General features: G+C 42.8%; 1 protein-coding gene across 1 annotated transcript in view; it reads left to right on the top strand.

The window, feature by feature from the left end:
• Positions 1-6,817, top strand: part of PTGIS (prostaglandin I2 synthase) — a 29,007-nt gene extending 22,190 nt beyond the window's left edge. Inside the window, exons 9-10 of the mRNA XM_077832286.1 lie at positions 5,635-5,786; positions 6,673-6,817. Of these exons, the coding sequence (XP_077688412.1) occupies positions 5,635-5,786; positions 6,673-6,817 (297 nt within the window). The remainder of the gene's footprint in view (positions 1-5,634; positions 5,787-6,672) is intronic.
• The last annotated feature ends 11,091 nt before the right edge of the window (positions 6,818-17,908 follow it).

Here is a 17,908-nt window from a genome sequence, read left to right on the forward strand (position 1 = left end):
CAAGAATTCAGCAGGAACTGAAGGCAAGACTCTGGTCGATTGGGTGACGAGTCCCATTAACTTACAACTGTAAGTTGGAGACTTGGACATATGATGCAGTTTCTACAGCACAAAATGTAGTTAGAAGCCAAACTTTCAGCAGGGATGGTAGCCAACATCTGAATGTGGGCAGCACAACTGTGATGTTTCTTTAAGGTGTCTTGTAGTGCTTTATAGGTATTCTTTTGAAGAACAGTGTGACTTTTCAATGCTCAGGTGGGATTTGGCCTGACACCCCTAGAGATTCAGATACTGTGGAGTTGAAGACCATAAAAGTACACAGCTAGGTATAGAGACCAAAGTTCTCTCTCCTTTTGGCCAAGAAGAACAGGTACAGCATGGGCCACAGCGGTGCTGACTTCTCCTACCATGCTGTAAGAGTGCCTCGGGCTTGACCTGATGGGAGCCACCAGTGGGCATGAAAGAGGAGTTCATTCCACGTGAGCAGTTCAGGCAGTACCTTCTCTGCTGTTCCTGCCGATGGGTACCATCTACCATCGTGGTCCTTTGTGCAACTGGAACCAAGTTGGAATGGCTCATTCAAGAATGACCACCAGAGGCTAACAACATTTGGTTGCTACCAACTGGATCTGAATCCTGGCGCTCCAGCATTGTGAAGGGTTCTGAGGATTTCTGCAATTGGCTTTTGTTTTAATAAATGCTGTTAGGTTTAAGAGAACCTTCTATCATATTCCTCTAATCTGCTTCTCATTTTAAGGGGAAAAGCTTGCACTGAAAAAGATCAAATGAGTTGCTTTACTTTTCTCCTTCAGATTCAGTGTTATGGGAAAGGCTGGTAAGTTATGTAAACTTGAGCTCTAAAAATGAAATTGTGGAAACAATGGTATGTGAGGACAATGCTGACTTGTTATGACAACTGGAATTCCACTATCCAGTTGCCATAACAACTTGATGCAATCTTTAAATATAGAAACATGTGTTACCCCCTAAGCCCCCTGCTAATTGCTCTTTGGTAACAAAGAAACAAGGTGTTTTTGCTTCCTCTACATACAGTCTGCCGTGGGCCAAAATGTCAGAAATGATGTCAGCATTACAGCAATGTAAATGCTATTAAATACAGTTTGCCAGGTCAAGAGACCTCTTATAACTCGTTAAGTTACTGTGCTCCATTCAGAGACAGAAGGTTCAGATTCCAAATATTCGTTTAACACAATGAAACCCTATGACAGGTTGATTTAAAAGACAAAAGATCATCAGGCAAGACTGGAGAAAATTTGATTCATTTTCCCCATCGAGTCACCATTCCTTTCTCAACAGCAATAGCAGCTCAGTGCCTCATGTCACATCTGGCTCTGGGACAGGTTGGGTCGTTTTTAATGCTATCGCGATACTGCTGTAAGAGAGTCAAAGTTGGGGTGCGCAGGGGGCAAACCTTGGCAGCTCAGTTGTCATTTGAAGTTGAGCTTATTCCATGCAAAGGTATACAGGGACCTGATGCCATTTTTGCACCGAAGGGTTCATTGAAAAAAACCCACGGGGACTGGTTTGTGTGTATGGTAGAGCGACCTGCTCCCAAATCCTGCAGCTGAATCACACGTGAGGGTTCCAGTGAACTAAATCTGTCTCCCTAGAGGCAGGTCCTATAGCTTAGAGTTGAGGTACATCGATAGGGCAGGGGGGGACAACTTGCACCATCATTGCATGTGCAGCTCCTGTTTTGTGGATAAACTCAGGACTTCAGTCTCCAGGGTTGTCAATTCATCACTTTCCACCAGCACTGAATTCAGGCTGTTGGTGGATTTTTGTCTATGCCCATTAATCTGGGGGAATTTATAGCTCCCTTTTTCTCCTAGCGTGAAATGTGTTTCTCCATTTATGATGCTGAGACACTTCCCAGGCTACAAAAATGTTCTTCTTCCTTTATACTTGTCAAGGACACGACCAGGACGTGGGCAGTTGGGCCTAATGGACAGAGCCCTAGGGGTAGCCAGGCCCGGAGGTTAGAATGGAGCTGAACTGGAGTCAAGATTCGGGACCACAGAATACATGGGGCTATAATTGAGAACAGAGCTGAGGGTCAGGGCCCTGGATTGGAATCTGAATGCCAGAACCAATGGGTGAGCCAGAGATTTGGTCGGAAAGCAGAGCTGGGGTGTCAAGGATGGAGAAGGGTATGGGTTGAAGTGGGCACAGGGGCAGGCAGAGAGGTAGCAAGTGCAGGAGGCAGGACCAAGCCAGCTGTGGGTAGGGAAGATGTTGAGCAGTCAGCGAGCGCTGGCTGTTGCTGGATTAAATAGTAGCTAGCTCCACCCCTCCACCAAGCAGGAAGTGAAGTCAATCAGGCAGCCCCCATTAGGATCATGCTCAAATAAATTGGTTAGTCTCTAAGGTGCCACAAGTACTCCTTTTCTTTTTGCGAATACAGACTAACACGGCTGTTACTCTGAAACCTGTCAGTAGAATCCCTGTGGCCAGTGTGTTGCTAGGAGACTGTCCCGCTGCAGCTGGCTCCCTGTCAATATTTGATCACAGTCTTTAAATACCTACACAGGAAAGAGATTTCTGACCGCAAACAGCTCTTTAATCGAGCAGAAAAAGGCATAATTAGATGAAGCATAGCAAGATCTTGCTGAAGACCTAAGGGTACGATGGATCCTCTGTCATTCAAAGTCTTTAAAAATCCACACTGGACATTTTGCTGAAAGACATGCTATAGCTCACCCACAAGCTATGGGCACAGATCTTCTGCTGGTGTAAATTAACAGAGCTCTATTAGCTTTACTGCAGCTCTGACAACTTACAGCTGAGGGTCTGCCTCATGGGCCCTATGCAAGAATTACTGGGGGAAAAAGTGTCCTGTGGCCTGTGTTATGCAGGACATCTTCATAGATTATCATAATGGCCCCTTCTGGCCTGGAAATCTAGGAATCAGTGTTTGCTGGGATTATATAATAGTCCTGCTGAAGAATGTGCCAGAGAAAACATTTAACAGGTTGAGATGCTAACCAAGAGTACTGCAAGGGAAAACTGAACCAAAAAGAGCTGTGACTGACTCTACCATTGGCTAGCATAGCGAGAGGGGGCAACAAAGCTTGGAGGAGTGAAACAGCCCGGACCAACCTAGCTTACTTAGTGCTGCAAACACTTCATCCAATGAACTGAGCTGTAGCTCACGAAAGCTTATGCTCAAATAAATTGGTTAGTCTCTAAGGTGCCACAAGTACTCCTTTTCTTTTTGCGGATACAGACTAACACGGCTGCTACTCTGAAACTTTTGTAGTAGAGACACAGCTCCTGTAATTGCTGGAAAATGAAGTGGGAGAAAGGTCTGATGCCAGAGGCATTGCTGCACACTGTGAAAGCCTAGAGACCAAACATGGGAAAGGATCATAGCATGTAATGGTGCCCCCGCCACCCTTTCAGGTGTCAGTGCATTGATTCTACAGGACAATGCCTGGCTCCAGCTGGATAACTCATCTAGGCTGGGTCCTGTCCGCTCCCTAGTGCTTCTTCTTGTGGACTAATATTTTCCCATTTGAGCTCCCAGAACGTGGCCTCAGAATATTGGTGCTGCGTCTGCAGATACAAGGAGGCCAAGACTAGTGCTGCTCCATAGACTGGCCTTGTTAGGGGCGTAAGCAGCGGTCACCTGCAACTATTTTCCGGCTGAAGTGCACTTACCTCCAAGATACGCCTGAACCCTGCTGGCTGCCCAAGTGAAAGATATGAGCTGATGCCACAGTCCAGAACGCAGCCCTGCCATGGAGCCAGAGTGAAAAATGCCATTCCTGTTGCTTGAGTGTCTTTAGGAATCTCACAGAATAGTTCAGCAGCCAAGTACATACACCAGAGAGGTATTATGTCCAGTACAGTTTGTTTGCTTGCTCTTTGGATAGTTAGCACTAATTAAACTTCCCATGTGCAACTAAATGAATAACTTAGGAACCTATACCTGAAATAGGCTCCCTGGAATCCCAGGTTTGATTCCCAGCAGGGCTGCCTCAAGCCCTTCATTCTGCAGAGATAGATATGTATTAGTAGGCACATCAATGTAGGCAAGTATCACCATCGCCATGTTACAAATGGGGAAAGGAGACAGAGCAAGGTCAAATGACTTGCCTGAGTTCACATAGTCAGTCACTGGCAGAACCCACATCTCCTGATTTCTGGTTTGGTGCCATCGACACTGGACCAAGCTGCCTCTCCTAATGATTTTCAGAATTTGTCAACACAAGTGCACAAATTTAACATACTCAGGCTATTCCGTACTCCTCTACCCTTCAGTGTATTTGTTAGTCAGGGCCAATGCCCACAGCCTTTATTCAGGGGAAACTCCGTTTTAAAGAAATAAGTTTTGGTCCACATAAGCAATGCTAGGACAGTCAGCTGGTGCCCTAATAGGTGAGAAAGACCAGCCGCAACGGTGGATTTTCCTGCTAGTTGATTATAGGCCCTTTAACCATTATATTAGAATAGGTGAAAAAGCAGAATTCCGAGCGGGAATGATAGACCAGTGAACTATGTGTTTGCATTACCTTGCATGACTAAAGGATTCAGCATATGAGTCACCGAGCTGAAAATACGCAGCATGGCAAGGGTTAAAGCAGGACAGATGTTTGCATGATTTCAAAGGTGAGCATCGGGGAATGATTGGGTTTGTTTCCAGCTGGATGAGATCATTGAAGACTCTCCATTTCAAAGCTGTTTGCCAGTATGGAAGAAACTCTTGATTGTGTCTGTTATGGTGGATCATCATACATCTGTGGCTCAGGGTCTCCACATATGCCAGCATGAGCCTTTGTACCTTGTCGCTTTAGGGAGAGAAACTCAGGCCCTTTCCAAGCCTCATTTTGTGCCATCCCCAGTGGAGTTTGGCACTGCAGGATTGGCGGACTCACATTCGGAAGGTAGAGGCTCCCCCAGCTCCCTAGACAGTCAGCAATGATTCTTTTTCACATTAACAATCACATCCAAGTTACAGTTGAAGATAAACAATGTATAACTTATTTAAGAGAGAAAATAGATTTAAAAATGAAGAAAACCATTTCTTCCTATGCTCATAAATACCCAATGGCTGCATACTGCACTACTGCAGGGCAGAGAACACACTTTTTGAAGGTCAGAGGTTGAGGTAATCTCCCATCTCAGAACCCATGCTTGTGTGCTTTGCTCTGCTCTCTCTCTCCCAGTCCATACCAGAGTTCCTTGGAAAAGTAGTGTCTTCTCATGTCCCTAAAATCTAGTTAGGTCTCCCTAGATAGGGAAGTCCATATCCGTGTTTTCCCCAGCACACTGCTCTTTTGACCTATATTCTCCAGTCTTCACTTGGAAAGCATGGAATCAAAGGACTGGAAGGGACCTCAAGAGGTCATCTAGTCCAGTCCCCTGCACTCATGGCAGGATTAAGTATTATCTAGACCATCCCTTACAGATGTTTCATCATAGGCTCCTCTACTTCTTAGAATGTCTTCCAATCAGTGTATAGAAAGCCTCTAATGTTCTCTCTACAACAGCATTTCAGGTGATATCAGAATACAATATACAGCAAGTGATTGTCTCTGTGTTCAGAGATAGCCATCTGCTCCCGTGGGACAGAGAATAACTGGGTGAGAGAAATGCGTTCTTATTTTTCAGAAATTTAAATACGACAGATTCCTCAATGCAGACAAAACAGAGAAAAGGGATTTCTATAAAGGAGGGGAAAGGCTCAAGTATTACAACATGCCGTGGGGAGCAGGAATTAACACATGTATTGGGAAGTTCCATGCAGTCAATAGCATCAAACAGTAAGTAAATACAGAGAGTCTATGAAACTTAGTTATTCTGGCCATTTGTCATTTTAATATCCAGGATAAGAACCCTCTTGTTCTATAAAACTTGGACTTCTGTTTAAAAAAAAAATAGCAAAACAAATAATATTTATCTAATGCCTCCGGCATCTACTTTGTATAGATACAGGTTGAGACCATTTGTAAATTCTGTATCTACTCTTCAATAACCCATATAAACTCTTCTGGAAAACCGTATTTATTTATTTTTTAAATAAGTATTTTTTTAACACCATAGATCACAAAATCTCGAAATGATTTGTGAATTAGTTATTTATGCTGCATAGTATATACTGTGGTGGTAGAGAGGAAATGCTCCCAGGCCTTTCAGTCTACTGTAACTTCATACATATACTGCATACACAAAACTACATCAAAAGAACATGAAGGTTGTAAAGTCAAAGTTATATTAAGGATGCAAAACTTAGGAAAGTCCAGAATTAAGTTTTCGGATGCAACCTGCATTGGGCCCCATTAGGATGCATGCACTAGGATACAATCTTTAATGATATGATCACACAGTATTTTGTCAATAGCACTCCCTCACTTTGTACAATGTATTTTTCCCTCATGTCATTTTTGGAAATGGCTAAACCATTTTTTTCTGAAATTTTCCAAAATAATTCAGCTGGTGGCAGGCACCTGGCATGGAAAAGTCCAATCTGAATGGGTAACGATTGGCAAAGTCGTAAGCAACTGAAAACTGAAAATAATAGGAGGTATCAGGCAACCTTAACTACAGTCAGAACTACCAGTTCCCTCTATATTTGCCTTCTAAGCATAGAGAAACTAGTAGATTGTCAATATCATATACTTTACTGACCTGGTCATTTTATCGTTTTAGGTTTGTTTTCATCTTGTTAACCAATTTTGACTTGGAACTGAAAGATCCTGAAGCAAGAATCCCAGGGTATGACAAGGGAAGATATGGCTTCGGAATGTTACAGCCGAAGAATGACATCATGATTCGATATAAACTGAAAGATTAGTAAAATAGCAATGGCTTCCCTTCCATCATCCAACTGGTCTCCTCTGTGTTCCTCTGGTTTTTCTGAGAACTGTCATCGAACTGGTTCTAGATCCAAGTAGTATATTTTGGCTTTATTAATTAATCCATTGGGCTGGGGTAATGGTAGCAGTTAGAAAGAACATTAAAAAAAAAGTCACCATTATGTTGGCTTTGTACCTGCTAGACTACAGCTTTAATGCTAACTGACTCTAGTTAATAGGGGAGCTTCAACACACCATACAGTCATTTTTAGTAACTAACCACTAGATAAAGTCAAAGTGAACTTTACATCGTGGAAGCACATTTCAAGGGAGAATATAGCTGTCATAAGCTATTGTGTGTAACTCTCAACCAATTTTGCACATTCATGGAATTTCTTGCAAATCTTTGGGTACAACTAAATATATCTAGCAAAGTCATGACACAGAAAGCTGAGTGTTTATTTCTGAGTAGCTGGGCCATGGCATCCATACAGAGGGTTGGTCTTCCTGCACACCAGCATGAGAGAGAACTTTGGAAAGGAAGATACACTTGAGTGAGTCAGCATCATTAAGCATAAGGTGTCTTAGTGGCACTATCTGACCATTTTGACTGCTGAAGGTAAGGGGCCATTCCAGATCATAGGTTTACAGCCCAGATAAGCTGCACACAGCACAGGTAGGTAGGAGGGGTGTGTGGTGCAAGAGAGAGTGTTGGAAAGTGACATAATGTTCACCATTTGCATTCTCCTGATCTTGGAGCTGTTGAATGCAGGCTGGTCCCCTTTGGGCTGCTCTAATTTATGGAAGATGTTGATGGCTCCAAAGAGCTGCTGCCCTGTGCCCCCTTTCTTCCAGCCATGCCATCTGCATTGGTAGCAAGGAGAGGCAACAAGGAGGAGAGTTGACATAGAAGCCTCAGCACTGACTCAATGCCACTGAAGGATTCCCATTGTATGAGGCTGACCCTTCTGTCTGTTTATGCTTCGTTTGTGTCCAGAATCCCCTGACAGTGCAGTGCAAAGCCATTGCATCTGTTCCTGGGATCATTTCTGAACAAGAGCAGCTTGATTTGCACATGTTCTCCTCTCAATTTATTTTTGTAAAGAAAATATTTTGGAATCCTTTATTTTTTAATTCAATTTCCAATGGAAAATCATTAATCTATTTTTAACTACAAATATCTGGAAATCATTCACCTAGTGCTGGGTGCTTTTAGAGAGACATAAGCAGGTCTATCCCATTTAAAGTCTATGAACTGAGAAATGTTATGCTGTTTCGTTTATTTTAGCAGAAAGAAGATATATGCATACACATCTACCCAAGAATCGCCCCCTCCACACACCTACATGCATATTCATGTAAATAAAGTTATTCTTTTAGTTAGAAAAAAAGCTACATTAAAAGAATGGTAAGGTTGCAAAATCAGACACAAAGTTTGGAAATGCTAGAATGAAAGTTATCTGTGCAACTTTAACTCAGCCCCCTTGTGCATATGCATTTAAATAAAATATATACTGACATGATCAGATATTTTTATATTCAGTTTTCATGGGCAATACCATCCTGACAGCCACAAGTCAGCCATATGCAGGAAAGAGCTGATAACATTTGACACTGTGGCACTGTAAGAACCAACCCTTTTACCTCAAAACTTTGAGAGTGAAGTTTTAACAAAACTTTGTTTTCATTACAGGAGGCAGCACTTTTCTTTATGGTCCTGAAAGCAATATACAGCCTAAAAATCTTGCTATTACAATAGAGGTTTCTTTAACCCTCTCTTCTGCAGTGTGGCTGGGGGCCGTCAACCCACCTTAACTAAGATAACACACTATTGTAGCTTGGATATTTCCTTTAGCATTATATACATTTACGATACCCGTTAAATTCAACCTGGTAATAGACCTATTAGCTGCTGCCCTTTGCCTTCCTAAAGCAATCTCTTTAAAAATCCACATTTTAAACAGAGCAGCTGCTGGCTGGAGAAATGAGTCTAAATTACAGCTGGGAAAGGCACTTTAATGGAACTGATCATCTCTCTCTTAAGTCGTTAGTACATTTCTTTAGAAGAATAAGTTTTATGCTGACCTTATGAATCCCAGAACTAGCAGCTCTTAGACACCACAGTCTGGTAAGGAGGAGGTCTGTCACATCTGGTACCACAGATCCAGAAAGGACCATGTTTGACCTATAAGCTCCTAAGTCGTTTAGGGCCTAATACCTAACAGGTTATCTTTGTCCTCTGTGATACCACAGCAGCCATAGTCAGCTCTGTACGTTCTGCAGTGAGACCAAGAGGACCCTAAACAATGGCTCCCCTTCTTTAAGACAATGTCCTGTCTCACTGGTGCAAGGACATAGGGGAGATTGTATCAGTTTCTGAGCACACTGGGGATCCATTAGCCATTGTGGTCACACAGGCAGGATGGCTAAGGGTTGCTGGCGGTGCTGGCTGGGAAGGGGGAGGGAGAGGCTGGGTGTACTTTACTACTGCTCCAGAAAGAATGGTGCAGAGGAAGGCTGGGGCCAGGACATGCATCCAAGCAATTAGACTGTTCCATTGGCGCCATGGTGTGTCACTGAGCAAGCTGTCTGGATCCCCTGCCTCGCTGTCGGGAAGCTGCTAGGTTGGCCTGCTACTCTACTGCTGTATCTTCTGGGTGTACTGAGGGTAGGCTCCACTCCAACGTAGCCGCTCAACACAGCCTGTGATCTGGCCCTGGAACTTACTCCTGGCAAACAGTTTAATGTAGTAAAGTAAAATACATCAATGACTTCAAACAGGGTGAGAACAAGGGGACCGAAAAGAAAAGAAAATTATTCCATTCCATAATGGACAGTGAACCAAGAGGGTGAGAGTCATGTAAGCTGCTGAGTTGACACAAATTTCTGATCCAGACCAGGCTGCAGCTCTATCTAGGACCTCATATAGCCCTCATCACCGTAATATCTAAGCATGAGTGTTAATGGATTTATCCTCATACTACCCCCTACTGAGTAAAGAAGTGTCATTATCCCCATTTTACAGATGGGGAGCTGAGGCACAGAAAGATTAGGTGACCACAGGGAGTCTGTGTCAGCGTCAGGAGCTATATAGATCTCTTGAGTCCCAGTCCATTGCCTTAACTGTAAGACCTTCCTTTAGTCAAGGATGCTTGAAACCAGCCTTTTGGCTTGGCCTAATCGCGCTACCTTCTGTATCCATGGTATAGCACAGCACTGCCTAAAATATGAGTGGTTAGAAATGGAACAGTACTATTAGCTGATCTAGGCAGTGCCCTGTCAATTCAGGAATGTTCCATACAGGACATTAACTACGGTACATAGCATCTTACCATAATCTTTCTAAAAAAATAAATGATAAAACTAACTTGTATGTAAGTTTATCTGACGGCTGCAAAAACAGAGATGATCCTGATGCTGTAGCAAAAGGAGAAAGGTGTTTAACTTTCATTAATCTGAGTAGTGCTATCTTAAGTTAATGGAATGATCCTGTTGAAAAAGATCAGATTGTGAAAAGCAAATGAATCATGAGCATTGGAAGAAAACAAAGCATTTTTTCAGGGAAAACTATTCTTTAAAACCTTGCAAATTAAATGCTCAATACTGAAAGGCACTGAGAGATTTCTGCAAAGTGTTCAGTGCCCATAACTCTGGAACAATGCAGTGAAGTAACAGAACTGCAGGTGCTTAGCATCTCACAGGGTCAAGCAAGTGGCTTCAGTGTAGTTTTTTGCCACTTTAGCTAGAAAGTTAAGATTCTGTTTGCTTCTTGCCCCCCAGGTAAAAGCTCACATTCTAAAATAACCAAGAGATGAGAAAAGGTAAAATGAGACGGCACAGTGACACAACCCTCTGAATTTCTGAAGGCTTTTCTTTTGTATTTGGAAGAAAAGATAACCCAGTAATTTTTCATACTGTTATAGGTGTGATGTGGCAAGGAACTGTCACTAGGAAAAAACCAGCAGCTGTATGTGATCCTCTGAAATTAATTAACATTGTACAGTGCACATTTCTGGCAAAAAAGCACACAAGGCAGTTAATCAGATAGATTATAAATACATGATAGCTGTATTACGAAGCTTAATATATTATATTGAAAGGATACTTCTGTTGCAGTCCATGATCTAAAAAGGATTACAGCTGTTAGGCTTTTCTAAATCTTTCTATGAACAAAGTATGTTAAACAGGCCTTACCCTGCATCTCGGTGGGTGTTGTTTTTTTGTGTGAACTGATCAAGATAGACTTTACGTGTCTTTAGCATGGGGCTGAGACATGCAGAATGCCTCTTAGCTGATGTGATCCTACGATGAACATTAGCCAGTGATTCTGACGCTCAGGAGCCATCTTTGTTTATAGATAGATATATAGATTAGATAGATCATAGAATCATAGAATATCAGGGTTGGAAGGGACCTCAGGAGGTCATCTAGTCCAACCCCCCTGCTCAAAGCAGGACCAATCCCCAACTAAATCATCCCAGCCAGGGCTTTGTCAAGCCTGACCTTAAAAACCTCTGAGGAAGGAGATTCCACTACCTCCTTAGGTAACCCATTCCAGTGCTTCACCACCCTCCTATTGAAAAAGTTTTTCCTAATATCCAACCTAAACCTCCCCCACTGCAATTTGAGACCATTACTCCTTGTTCTGTCATCTGGTATCACTGAGAACAGTCTAGATCCATCCTCTTTGGAACTCCCTTTCAAGTAGTTAAAAGCAGCTATCAAATTCCCCCTCATGCTTCTCTTCTGCAAACTAAATAATCCCAGTTCCCTCAGCCTCTCCTCATAAGTCATGTGCTCCAGTCCCCTAATCATTTTTGTTGCCCTCTGCTGGACTCTTTCCAATTTTTCCACATCCTTCTTGTAGTGTGGGACCCAAAACTGGACACAGTACTCCAGATGAGGCCTCACCAATGCCGAATAGAGGAGAATGATCACGTCCCTCGATCTGCTGGCAATGCTCCTACTTATACAGCACAAAATGCCATTGGCCTTCTTGGCAACAAGGGCACACTGTTGACTCATATTCTGCTTCTTGTCCACTGTAACCCCTAGGTCCTTTTCTGCAGAACTGCTGCCTAGCCACTCGGTCCCTGGTCTGTAGCAGTACATGGGATTCTTCCGTCCTAAGTGCAGGACTCTGCACTTGTCCTTGTTGAACCTCATCAGATTTCTTTTGGCCCAATCCTCTAATTTGTCTAGGTCCATCTGTATCCTAGCCCTCCCCTCCAGCGTATCTACCTCTCCCCCCATTTAGTGTCATCTGCAAACTTGCTGAGGGTGCAATCCACGCCATCCTCCAGATCATTAATGAAGATACTGAACAAAAGCGGCCCCAGGACCAACCATTATAGATACGATCTAAATGGCCATAATTTGCAGGATGGGCAAGCTGGTGTGTATCAAATTAAAATCAAACCTCACACTGAAATGTGTGAGGTTCGCTCATTGCTAGTTATTAAGGGCAAAATTGTGACCTGTACTTCGTGGTTCTGACTGCAGGGACACAGCGGAATGTAAGGAGGCAGCTTACTCTTCTGGGAAGCTTCCCCAGTGTGCATGGGCATGTGTGTATGGGGCGGAGGGGGGCAGTAAGTGGAGGAGAATGGAATTAACAAAGCCACTACCACCTTCACCCCTACATAGACAGAGGGTGGGGGGAAGGGATGGAGCCTGGGTTCTTCCCTCCCCTACAAATAAACTAATCAGTACAGCTGAGCTGGTACAGAAGAAGAAGTAATATGCTTTTAGTATGGGTTGGTAGCAGCTCCAGGGACCCAAGGAAAGAATAATGATGCTAAGTTTCTTTCTGTGCCATGAAAGATGATGTTAAGGGCTTCAGTTGCAGTGATCCTTTCCTAGGAGAAAGTATGAAAACTTGACCTCTTATTTACCATAAAAAGTCACCCAAATATCAAGAGCCAGATGGCTCATGTGGTTTGTGACCAAAGTATGTATTGAAACAGCCTGCTTTAGTGCAGATTCCAGAAGAGACATAGTTGCTAAAATATGAGCAAAAGTCTACAGTACTTCATTTACAGGACAATTATAGATTGTTCAAAATGCCTCCTCATTAGGCATACAAAATGCAATATCAGGAGCTTCTGGGTTTGTTAGAGACAATCTATCCAGTCTACTGTAATATTTCAATTGAGGGCCTCCTAAATTAGACTCTTCCTTTGCATCAATCTGCTCAATTGTCAATATTTAATGCACAGTGAAAGACAAAAGCAGAAAGATGCCCGTTTTAAAAAAATAATCCATAATAATTTCTCCTTATGGCTTTTCCTAAAAAAAGTGCACCGCTATTTTTATTTCGCTTGCCGCAGTACCTCAGGCATGATGGGAGCCCCCTTGTGGTAGCACTGTACAAATAATAGAGATCATCTCTGCACAGAAGAGTTTGCAGCCTTAAGAAGATGAAGCATGGGGGAAAGCTAGAGCACAACACAAGAGTGATCGGTGTGATGCCTGTTTGCAGTGTTGTTGTAGCTGTATTGGTCCCAGGATAATAGAGATCAGAGATAGGTGAGGTAATATCTTTTACTGGACCAACTTCTGTTGGAGAGAGAGGCAAGCTTTCGAGTTACACAGAACCCAACTTAGCCGTGTGGTGACTGGCATATGTTTTGTTAGTCCCAATTAATAAAACATGACCTGTTTTTCAGTCCTCACTTTTTGCTACTAAAGTCTACAGCTAGTCACCACTGACTTGATTTGTGTTGTTTGGCCTGGTGTTGTTAGCCCTAGCCTACAGCCTGATACCCTTACTCCTGATGGATAGCACCTTACTCCCAAGCGGTCCTGTTGACATCAATGAAGTGCAGTGATACACAGCATAAGAAAGGCTTTCAGAATCTGGCCCAGGATGTTGCTTTTCTTGGTGTTTTTACCTTTGCCTTTTATCCTATTTCACTTTATTGTGGGCCAGTTTGCGCACCTCTTACTCACATTGATAAGCTGTTATTCCCAAAAGTAATTAATGGAACTACTTGTGTGAGTAGACACTTGATAGCTCAAATAAGGAACTCAGAATCAGACCCTTCATTGATATTATTTAACCCTGGCCTCATTTTTAAAAAATTGTTTAATGACATCTCAAATTGTTTAATGACGTATATTGTTCGAGCCAAGAACAGGAACACCATCATCATCTATCTTGTGCATGCTACAAAAATGGGCACATTTAAAAGAGATCATTAGAATTCAGGGGGAATGGTAGTGTCCCATGTGAAGTAGCTTAATCCCAGTCAACCTTCAGAGATAGTTTATTTCAGTCTTCTACATTACACAATGAAGGGAGCACTTTGTGGGAAAAATAGTGTTAGATGAGTTGTTTTAAAAATGATCTTCTTACTCCAATTAATTAAAATGTGATTAATAAAATACACACATTAGAAATGGAAAACAATGCAAATTTTACCCAGAAAGCAGCACACTCAGTCCTGGGAGAATTGAATTTCTTTACACTGCTCAACGGTGACCCCTCTGTCTGATTAAAGGATAGTGGTGACTGGCTCCAAGAGAAGCCCCATCAAGACCTTGACAGGTGAAAGAATGAAGAGCATGTGGAGGGGAAACTGAGATATAGTGGAACAGAACAGGGATAACAATCACCAAAAATAAGGTTAAAGAGTGATATAAATTATCCTTGCATTGGATGACCGCAGGGCTCTTTTTAATAGGATACAATGGGGAGGACTTGACCTCCAAATCACAAATTCAAATCCACCTTTGGTTAGTTTGTCTAAAAGTCATTACCATCTGATGGCTGACAGGCGGCTTCCAGGAAACAGTCTGATGGTCTCAGTCCATTTCAGCTTCTAGATGGAAACTGAAAAGAAGAGAAGCTAGTTGGTAATTGCATCTTCTAGGGATTGTTACAACAATTAATTTAAATTTCAAGGTAACTAACTATATTTTCTGTTTAGCAAAGCAAAGGGCAGAATACAATGGTAATAGGTGTGTGTATGTGTGTGAGAGAAAGGAGGACACCATTGTACCCAGGAGATCTGCTCCCTCTTTACATCCAGGATAATTTCTTCTGACTTTTCTGACAAAAACAAATCTTTACTGATTTTTATTCTTTCTTGCCCTGTACAGCCAGGGCAAGGAGAGGTGGATTCTATTCCAGCTCATGCCTCATCAACAGAATTATTAAATACATTTGAATTGAAGATTTATTTATTGGATGATTATTGGTGATGATATAGGAGCCAGAGAGAAACCAGCTTGCCTCTTGGATCACAGGATGAGACTGCAACATTAGCAGTTATGAAAACATCTTTATTACTCATCAACTGAGCAAACTTGATGTGAAATGACTGCGATGAAATCAAGCTGGTGCCTACCCAGCCACTGTTACTGTCACTTTTCAGAGCAGAACCACACTCAGGAGGTCAGTTTCCTCCCACTTTTTCTCAGGTTTTCTTCTTTTAACATTAAAGTGCCATGCCAATGTGGCACTTTGGCAACAGGACGTTTTTCTCCTCAAGGGAAAGCTCTGAATCCCTGTTGGATCTGGAGCATCCACAATTTGTTCTTTTCACTTCTTATAGGCCTTACTCAGCAGCCTCATCCCTTTGGTCAAAAAAGGTTATAAGTGGCTCCTTCCAGAGACAATCAAAGTTGCTCCTTCTGTGGCTAGTGGAGGTCAGTCTAGTGCTCCGCTCCATGTCTCCCCTGCATGTCCAGCCTTTCCAAGCTCAGGAGGGATGGTCCCAGGCTGTGTCTCGCTGTACGGCAATGCATTTCACCTGCTAGCTCCCTGAATTAATTTGGTACATGTTTTAAAAGCTCTGTTATTATTAGCGGGGGTCAAACATTTGACATGCCTCTTTGCACACACACAATGCTGGATTTGCACAGCCAATTAAATCAGCATAGGGTGAAAGCTTGGCCCATTGTTAGCATCTTCTGTTTCTGTGCCATGAGTGCCCAGGTGAGCACTTGACCTGCAGTGATAAGACTCGCTCCTATTCTGTTCAGTGAATGGTGGAAAGTGCCAAGAGACTGGGAGTGGCTAAGTCATTATGCAAGGTAGCCTATTTCCTCTTGTTTTTTCCTACCCCCCCCCCAGATGTTCTGGTTTAACTTGGATTTAAACTTGGAGAGTGGTCAGTTTGGACGAGCTATTACCAGCAGGAGAGTGAGTCTGTGTATGTATGGGGGTGGGTTTTTGGAGGGGGGTGAGGGAGTGAGAGAACCTGGATTTGTGCAGGAAATGGCCTAACTTCATTATCATGCACATTGTGTAAAGAGTTGTCACTTTGGATGGGCTATCACCAGCAGGAGAGTGAATTTGTGTGGGGGAGTGGAGGGTGAGAAAACCTGGATTTGTGCTGGAAATGGCCTAACCTGACGATTACTTTAGATAAGCTATTACCAGCAGGACAGTGGGGTGGGAGGAGGTATTGTTTCATATTCTCTGTGTATATATAAAGTCTGCTGCAGTTTCCACAGTATGCATCTGATGAAGTGAGCTATAGCTCACGAAAGCTCATGCTCAAATAAATTGGTTAGTCTCTAAGGTGCCACAAGTACTCCATTTCTTTTTAAGAAAAATGTGGTAATTAAAAGGCCCGGAGCTTCTATGGATTGTTGTTTCTTACTGAACTTTCTAAGCCCTTAATCTGCCTCATCACAACAATGGAAAAATCAAGCAGAATACACACAAACTAAATTACTGCCTTTTGGCCTGGCTCTTGGGATTTAGAAGTCACAGTCCCCACGGGGTCTGTCTTTTGGTTCTGTGTTTGTATGGCACCTACAATAATGGGGCAGGCCCATGTCTGGGGCTCTGAGGTGTTATCACAATACAAACAAATAATAATAAGAGTAAATAATAACAATGATAAAGGATGCCCAGTACTGTACATCAATGGAAAACAGGAGATGTAGTTACAACCAATAGCTAGAAAACCCATTGCAGCCCAAATCAGTCCAGAGAAATGAACCACTCTTGCAACTGCAATTCTCAGGGTGAGGATTAAAACCCAAAGGCCTCACTTCTGTGTTATCCCACACATGCAGGAGAAGGTGGCCAGCTGTGGTTCACCACCAGATCTTTGTGCTGCACTTTTTTTCCTTAGGACCTTGTGCTGTGGAGGAAATCAACCACTGATCAATCCATGCCCCACAGAGGCAGCGAGCGCCAGGTTCCTGAGCACTGATCTGGGGGCTCTCACCATACTTGGGCCCTGGAGCTGGTGCCCAAAAGATCCTGCCTTAAACCACTGCTGGCCTTGTGACAACTTTTCAGAATAGGCTTTGGCGGTAGAATGAGGATCCTAGAGGTTCTTCTTTAGCCCAGCCATATGTTGGAAAGCTGTACAAAGGTGGTTGCAGTAGACCCAGTTCCTGGCTCCTGGATGAATATCTTTGGGGAATGGACTTTGGAGCTCCTTGCTATTCAAGTCTCCTATTGGACAAGGAGAGAGCGAGTGTTTTTAGCATTTTGGGGAGTGTAGTTTGGCATGAGTGTATCCAGTTACTGGCAAGCCCCTTTTGCAAGGCTGCTGCTGCCCTTTTCCAGCACCAGTTACTCTGCTCACATATGGACATGGCCCTGAATAGCATTCCTTCCGTAACTGACAGCTCATATCATTAACAGTTCACTTGAAATTACCTTTTCACATTTATTACTTCACAGTGGTTGGCATGAAACATTCAAAACTGAAAAGCAGCTGTGACTTTTATTATTGTTGAGTTACATTATAGGAAGGGAAAATCAACAGTGACTTTTATTAAAATCGGAGGGCAAAGTTCTGCCTTCAATTGCCACTCCCTTTTATACCTAAGTAAAACTTGAAAATTCATGAAAATAATTTCAGATTTATTTTTACTAAAGTATGTGCATTAGTAACAGATCCCCTAAAGGCTTCCCTCACTTACACTGCTGACACCTGAAAAATGCAGTTTCCAGTTAGCTGGAAGAAGCTATGACAAGGTTAGAGAATAATATTAAGGGTTAAGGTCCTGATTGCACCATGAGCAATACGATGGCATTCTACACCCTCTGTGCAGGTGTGGAAGCCCCTTGCATGTTAACTTAGCTCTTCATGGCTGCCGTGGTTCATCCATATAGAGCT

The sequence above is a fragment of the Eretmochelys imbricata genome, chromosome 13 (genome assembly GCF_965152235.1).
Source record: "Eretmochelys imbricata isolate rEreImb1 chromosome 13, rEreImb1.hap1, whole genome shotgun sequence".
NCBI classification, from domain to species: Eukaryota; Metazoa; Chordata; order Testudines; family Cheloniidae; genus Eretmochelys; species Eretmochelys imbricata.